This window comes from Bos indicus x Bos taurus, chromosome 25 (assembly GCF_003369695.1).
Source record: "Bos indicus x Bos taurus breed Angus x Brahman F1 hybrid chromosome 25, Bos_hybrid_MaternalHap_v2.0, whole genome shotgun sequence".
NCBI lineage: Eukaryota > Metazoa > Chordata > Mammalia > Artiodactyla > Bovidae > Bos > Bos indicus x Bos taurus.
Genome location: NC_040100.1, coordinates 41,372,371 through 41,379,819, shown reverse-complemented (window position 1 = coordinate 41,379,819; position 7,449 = coordinate 41,372,371). Strand labels below are relative to the sequence as shown.

General features: G+C 58.7%; 1 protein-coding gene across 1 annotated transcript; it reads right to left on the bottom strand.

Moving 5' to 3' along the window:
• Positions 1 to 1,046: 1,046 nt before the first annotated feature.
• Positions 1,047 to 5,584, bottom strand: PTX4 (pentraxin 4). The gene is made up of 3 exons (XM_027527787.1): positions 5,393 to 5,584; positions 4,193 to 4,817; positions 1,047 to 2,832 (listed from the first exon to the last, which is right to left on the bottom strand). The coding sequence occupies exons 1-3, from the start codon at positions 5,531 to 5,533 to the stop codon at positions 2,192 to 2,194; spliced, it is 1,407 nt and encodes a 468-aa protein (XP_027383588.1). The 5' UTR covers positions 5,534 to 5,584; the 3' UTR covers positions 1,047 to 2,191.
• Positions 5,585 to 7,449: the final 1,865 nt, after the last annotated feature.

Genomic DNA, 7,449 nt, shown 5'->3' with positions numbered 1-7,449 from the left:
TGCTGTACTACCTCTGCCAAATGCCCACCGTTTCAGCATCTGTGAACACTGGGCAGAAATGCTGCTGTGGTTAATGGACGATGCTGTGTTAACGGACCTGTTATAACAGGTGTTTGTAACACGCATGAAAGCTGCAGAGGGCGGGAAACAGCCTGCGTGTTCTCTCAATGCTGGCGACCCAGCTGTCCCTAAAGAAAGACTTCCTAATCAAATTAGTCTTCCCCTAAAAGATGTCATCTCTCCCTCCTCAATGGTGCAATGCAGCCAGGGCTATAGAAAAGGCCAGAGGAGCCTGGGAAAGAAGAGACTGAGAAGGGCAGCTCTCTGTGAAGACAGACACGCCCTGGGGAAGTGCCAGGGGAAGCAGAAGTCTGTGGTTCTAGGACCTTCCTCTGGCCACCCAGTGGGGTTTCCAGACCTGGGATTCATCCTCTGACCTTGACTCATGGGTGGTTGGGGAATGGGCTGGGAAGGGGGAGGGGAGGTGGCTGGCCAGACTGGCTAAAGGCCTGGGATCACTGCTAAGAGGCCCCGGGGACTGATTTCAGCGCCCCCCCAACCCCCGCCGCCAACCCCCGCCCACCAGCAGGCCAGTTTCCAGACTTAGTGATTCTAAGCTTTTCCGACAGATGAGCAGACATGCCCGCCGCCCCCACCACACACACCCCAAAGCTGCTCTTTTCTGCGCCCACAGATTGACTTTCAGGTTCTGAGCTCTTGCAAGGATTAATTTACATCACAGATTCTTTTTCTTTTTTTTCCTCCCGGGCTGAGTCCTAATCACTGGAGTGCCAGGGAATTCCCCACACCTATTCTGCCAATGCATTTTTTTTTTTAAACTTGCCATGATTCAAAATTCTGAAAAAAGAAAGAAAAAAAAAAAGCTGTCAAAAACAATACCCAGTACTGGCAAGAATGGGGAGTTGTGGCAACCATCATAGAGTGCCAGCAGGGATATAAAACAATACAGTCACTTTGGAAAACAATTTGGTGGTTTCTTTGAAAGTTTAAACATGATTTTATCATTTAACCCAGGAATTCCGCTGTTAGGTATCCGCTCAAGAGAAACAGAAGCATGTGTCTACAGAAGGACTCAGAGGAGGGTGTGCACAGCAGCTTCATTCACAAGGGCCCCCTACTGGAAACCACCCAAGTTTCCATCGACTGATGAATGGATAAACAAAACGTGGGTCATTAGGACAGAAGGTCATTCATCCACACAAAGGAATGCAGCAGACAGACACCACAACACAGACAAACCTGGAAAGCATGATGCTCGGTGAGAGAAGCCAGACACCAAGGACCACACAGTGACGGAGTCCATTTATGTGAAACGTCCAGAACCGGCAAATCCACAGAGACGGAAAGCAGGAGCGTGGGTGCGGAGCTGGGGGAGGGGCTGTGTGGGAACAGGAGTGACCCTAACAGGCATGATGTCTCTATGAGGGGGGGACAATGGAAATGTTCTAAAGCTGGATCATGGTGATGGTTGCATACTTGGCAGATTGACTACAAATCTTCAAACTCTACACTTAGAATGGGTGAATTTCATAGTAGGTAAAAGCATTGCCCATCCTCAATGTGTGTTTCTGAGTAGCCTGTTTCCTTTGCAAGCCCCCTTCCCGGTGGCTCTGATAGCCTCACCAGCCATGTCACAGAACCCTGATGGACCCCCAGGGTGAAGGAGCTGCAGGGCCAGGAAATGAACTCTCCGGCCCTTCTCATGAGAGGTGTTGGAACAGGGAACAGACAAACAGAAACTCTCACAAGCCTCATGGAGAGAGGACCATGGCAGCTAACACAAGGAGAAGAGTTTTCCAGGAACCAGCCTGCGGCTGCCCCAAACCCACACCCAAGAAGCGTGGAGCTAGAGCCTGCCACCACCACATGGCCGGTCAGCTGCGCGGAAATGACGTCATACTACAAAGGGGGGTGTTTGTAAGAACACTGCAGGAGGGGGAGAATGCAGTCCTGGGGGCCCTGTGGCCTGGCTCTGCCTTGTTGGCTCCCCTCCTCCACCCCCATGCAATGCCCACATCCTGTGTTAGAGGGCAGGTGTGCCTGGTCCAGGTCGGGGGCAGCAGACGGCCTCTCAGTCTGAGTGGGGGCCCTCTATGGACTGTGCAGAGTTTGGGGGTGCCCCTCCCGCTGGTCACCTCAGGAGTGCCACTGCTGTGTGTGCGGTGAGCCCTCAGGGACACAGCTGTAGGCAGGTGCAGTTCACCCTCTGCACGAATCCGCCCACTGACGTGGCATTGTCCAGTGTCAGGATGGCACCCGTCGGGAGCGCCTTTCCCATGGCCAGGTTCGAAATCTCACCAGGGACCAGCACACGGTCCCATATGGCCAGGCCTGCCATGCTCCCCACGAAGGCCTCCGAGCTGTCAAACCCACCCCCCACGTGGTCTTGCTCCTGGCCTAGCACGAGGGACCCTCCTGGGGGGATCTCGTACCCCTCCCTGAAGCGGGAGCCGGTGGCCACGAGCCTTCGGTCCACGTGGAGCCAGTACCTGCCCAGGATGGACGTCCAGATGACACACATGTGGTGCCACTGGCCGTCTAGCAGTGGCTGGAGGGGCAGCTCCCTGAAGGCTGGGTCTCCGATCACAAAGTGGACGGAGCCGGGGGCCAGGGAGTCACGGCCGTGCAGAACCAGCTTGTTGTCGTTTTCCTCGGTGGCATAGGACAAGAGGGTGCCCAGGTGGTCCGCGGCTGTGCGGACCCAGCTGCAGATGGACAGGGCCCGCAGACCCGTGAGGAAACCGGGGCGGAGGAAGCCCACATTCATGGTGGAGGCATTTGGGAAGATGAGCGCAGGGCCCACGTTGCAAACTAGAAACAAACAAGGAGGGAGAGTCAGCCCGAGTTGCGGGGGGCGGCGGCTCACTTGTCCTCACGTGACTGGCGCCATCTCCCAGATGGGAGGACTGACGCCCAGGGCACCTGGCCAGCTGCGCTCCTTGCAGCAGGGAGCCCCAGATGAGTGTCACGTGGCTGCTGGGACAAACCCCCCACAAATGCAGCGGCTCAAAACAAAACCCAAAGTTAGCATCTCACAGTCTGGATGTCAGAAGTCCCCACGGGTCTCTCTGAGCTGAAGATCACGGTGTGGGTGGGGCTAGTTCCTCTGGAGGCTCCAGGGAGAAGCCCTTCGCTGCCCTCTGACCTCTGCTCCTGCCTCACATCTCTGTCCCTGACGCTGAGCCCCCTGCCTCCCTCTCCTGAGGACCCTGGCATGAGGTCGGATCAGCTCCCATCTCAGGGAGCTGGATGGACTTTCACATTAGAAAGTCCTCTTGCCATGTGAGGTGATGCAGCCACAGGGGCTGGGGCCAGGACATGGGCGTCTTTGGTGGCATCATCCTGCTGACCAGACTTCTTCCCAAATCTGCCCGAAGGAGAGTGGGTGGGACAGGGGTGGGGAGCCTGCATTTCTAGCTCCAGGGTAGAAGTGGGGGCTCCTGTCATGATCTAGGGCAGTGGTTCTCAACTGGATACACCTGTGTGCCCGGGGAACGTCCAATGACGCCTGCAGACAGGTTTGGTTGTCAGGATTTTGGGGGTCCCCAAACTTGTAGCCCCGCTTTCCCGGGAGCCCTGTTGATTTCCTGAAGGTCAGCTAGTCAGCTCAGTCTTACTGGTGAGGCCCCCAGAGCCATGCAGATGGAGGGAGATCTGCTCCAGACTAATGGGCCCTGAGGGCTGCCAGGCCAGACTGGGAGCAGCCGGGCCACAGCTGAGAGTTTGAGGTAGGTGGAGGCCAGAGAGGTGCCGAACACCTCTCGGTGCCCTGGAGGCCCCTACAGCTGGGGACGACCCGACCCCAGGTGCCCCTGGAGGAGAACCCTAAGCTGGTGATGAGAAGCGGCAGAGGCCAGGGGCCCTCCATGAGTGGGCACAGACCCCATGGGCTATAGACCGGGGCCCCAGCCCTGCAGGAAGGACCCTGCTGGTGACGGCTGAAGATGCCAGCCCTGACCTGTGTGATCACCAACCCTGAGTGGGCATTTACTGCCCGCAGGCAGCACCCGACTCATGGGTGTGCCAGGCGGCCTGACCTGCAGGCAGGCCATCTCCTGGGCGGTTCCTTTCTTTGAAGGTGGGGTGTGTCGGGGTGTGAGGGCACTAAGGGCTAAGAAGGCCCCTGAGGGAGAGGTGGAGACCGATGGGGGTGAGCGGGTGTGGTGCTTACCCTCTCCTGGGCTCTCGGGGGGCCACGCCTGCTGGTTGCCTAGGCCCAGGGGCTCTTGTGCCCCCTGGAGACGGTAAGCGAAGTCTAGAGGTGGGTCCCGGGGCTCAGGCGGAGCTCTGATCGTTTGCCCGCCCCCCTGCAGCTGTGGGGCGCTCGGGTTCGACGGCCTAGATGGATCCGGGGTCACATTCCGGGCGGTGGGGCCGGGGCCGGCCAACCGCAGCTGGCCCTCGAGAGCGGCTAGCCTGGTACTCTGGCTCTGGACAAGGGGCGTCAGGCGGAGCAGCGCATCCTGCAGGGCCCGCACGTCTCGGGCCAGCCCGGAGACAGCGGCCCTCTGTCTCTCCTGCTCCCGGGCGCGCCGCGCGCTGCCCTCGCTCATGGCAGCACTCAAGGCCAGCAGCCTGTGGTCCGCCTTCCGGCCTCGGCGCTGCGTCCTCCGCACCCAGGTCCTGAGGTGGCCCAGCTTGTCCTGCACGGCCGCCTGCGACTGGTTGAGTGCCAGGGCCACGGCCCGGCTCTCATGGGCCAGGCTCTGGAACCGGGCCTCGATGTCGAAGGACAGGTTGTAGTGGCTGGCGATGCCCTGCAGGTGCGTCAGGGTCACCTCTTGGAACCTCCGAAACTGTGGAGAGGACACAGGGGGTCCCAGGGGCTCGGTCTTCAGGGCAGCTCGGTGAGGTGACCGACCTCTGCCACCAGCGCCCCCACACCGAGCTCGCAGCTGTGGGACGACCCCAGGCCTGTGCTGCAGGGGGTGAGGGCCCCCAGGCGGCTCCCACCCCTTCCTGCAGCCACACTCTTCACTCCCCTGGTGAGGGTGGGCAGCTTGTGTGGGGATCAAAGTGAAGAGGGCTTGGGCTCCTAGGAGCCGGCCGTGGCCCCACACAGGAGTCTCTGCTCCATGGGGAACCTGAGATCCGGTACCCCGAGGCCCAGAAGGCCCCAGCACACCTGTGGGTACCCTCCTCGGGGTTGCCCCAAGTCTGCCCACCCTCACACACAGCTGACTTATGTTCAGAAGGAGCCCACCAAACCTGTTTTGCTGTTTCAACCATAGGTGAAAAATCAGACCATAAAAACTGCAAACTCCACTCTGAGCCCACAGAGCACAGAAACTTCCCATTGTTTCTGTATCACCTCTGCATCACCTGCTGTCAATTAAAAAACTCTACCGCCTCAGACAGTGGGTGCACTTACCTGCTCTTCTAGTCTACGGAGCCTCTCGAAAAATGGTTTTCGTTGCCCCACAGGGCCGGTTGTTTGCGACAAAGCTCCATGTAGATATATGTGCACAAGGATGAGGAAGAAAGGCAGAGCTCTTCCCGTTGGGCTGCCCATGCTGAAAAGGGGCAAGAGGCACCCTGAATGCAGGAGGACGGTCTGCTTGGAGCTGGGCCTCCACTAGGCTGGCCCGCCTCTCCCGGGGGTGGCTTCCCTTCTTCCCCTCTGGCGGGCAGTCAGGTGCCTCCCACCACCTTGATGAGAGACATTCACTCTGGACACTTGAGGTTCCTAAGGACACAGGCTGAAAACAGATGCGGTGTCTTTGGAAAATAGGTCTACTGGGTACAAGGCCTGGTCCAACTGGCTTGGAGGCGGGCGGGGTGATTGCTTTAGCAGGAGCGTACAGACTCGTGTTCCCACCAGAGGAGTGGGAGCTGCACAGGGACCCTGGTGGGGGCAGGGGCTCCTTAGAGCTGTCTGCAGCGGGCCCAGCCTGCTGGCCGTGCACAGCAGATCCGGATCCATGAGGCCCCTCCCTCGCCCTTGGAGGAGGCAATGGAAACAGAATTGGGAGCCACGTTAATTCATCTCAGGCCTCGGGCTATGAAGTGGGCTGAGTGGTAGGTCCCAGGCTAACCCTGGTGCCTGCAAATGGGGGCTTATTTGGGAAAAGGGTCTTTGCAAATACAATTAAGGATCTTGAGATGAGTTCATCTTGGATCATCCGTATGAGTCCCAAGTCCAAGGATAAGTGTCCTGAGACAGAGAGGAGACACGCAGGGGAGAGGGCCGTGTGACACGGAGGCCAAAGTTGGGGTGGAGCTGCCTCAGGAACACAAGGAGCTGGGGGCGGGGGGCGAGAATCCTCCCAGGAGCCTTCGGGGGGAACATGGTCGTGCCAACACCCTGATCTCCAACTTCCAGCCTCCAGGGCTGCCAGGGAAAGCGTGGCTGTTGTTTTAAGCTCCTCCGTTTGTGATCATTGGTTACAGCAACCCCAGGGGATGAACACAGGCTGCCTGCCTAAGTGAACGGGGGGCAGAGACCTCATTCCAGGGCCAGGTCCATGGCCAGTGTTTTCCCAGTGAGGGGAGCAGGAGAAAACCACGGTCAAGGCTGAGAGTTCCAGGTGAACAAGGCACCGGGGCACAGAGACTGATCTCCTCTCTTTCCCCAGGGTCACTCTGATGGCGGCTAAGGGACACAGCCTGGAGGAGCCACAGGGCAAAGAGAGGAGATGCAGCAGCTGCCCTGGGGAGCAGAGGAAGGGGCAGAGGGGACCCGGGCAGGCAGGGAGTGGGTCTGCGTCCTGGGGCTGCCATACCCCATGACCACCCCAGGGAGCGGGCACAGGAGTTCATTCTCCTCTGGCTCTGGCGGCTGGAAGTCTGAGGTGGAGGGGTCAGCAGGACCACCCTGGATCCAAAGACTCTCAGGAAGGATCCCCCGGCTGCTCCTGGGGCAGCCTCATCCCAGCCCCGGCTCCGTCTTCACAAGGCCTTCTCCCCTGCGTGTCTCTCCTCTTCTGTCCAACAAGGACACCAGTCATTGGATCTAGGGCCCACCCAGATAATACAGGGTGATCTATCTCGAGATCTGAAACTTGGTTACATCTACAAAGAGCCTTTTTCCAAAAAAGTTCACATTTATAAACACGGGGGTTAGGACTTAGATGTGTTTCTTGGCGGCCACCATTCAGTCCATTACAGGGAGGTTTGAGGGGTTGGGGGCGTCCAGGGATGGCGGGGGGCTGGGGCGATGTGCAGGCTGGAGAGAAGAGACTCATGTCAGTCTGAATACAGAGTTGCCGGCCCCCTGCCTCCTCCCTGACCTGCTGCGCTGGGTGGCTGCTCCTGCCCACCAGTCCAGCCCCAGGACATGGTCAGCTGGTTCTCTGAAGCCGCAATGTCCAATCCCAGAGCCCCAGATGCGTGGGAGTGTTGAGCCCGTCCCATGAGGCTAGCCTGGGTGGAGATCCGCTGCAAGTATAAAAAACGCACTGGATCCCAGGATTTAGTATAAAAAAGGAA

Bases quoted from the DNA above. Each gene is read 5' to 3' on its own strand.
- PTX4 (XM_027527787.1), bottom strand. From the start codon at position 5,533: ATGGGCAGCCCAACGGGAAGAGCTCTGCCTTTCTTCCTCATCCTTGTG. The intron at 4,818-5,392 runs GTAAGTGCACCC...TCCTCTCCACAG, and splicing joins TCCGTAGACTAGAAGAGCAG to TTTCGGAGGTTCCAAGAGGT. The intron at 2,833-4,192 runs GTAAGCACCACA...GTTTGTTTCTAG, and splicing joins CCCCGAGAGCCCAGGAGAGG to TTTGCAACGTGGGCCCTGCG.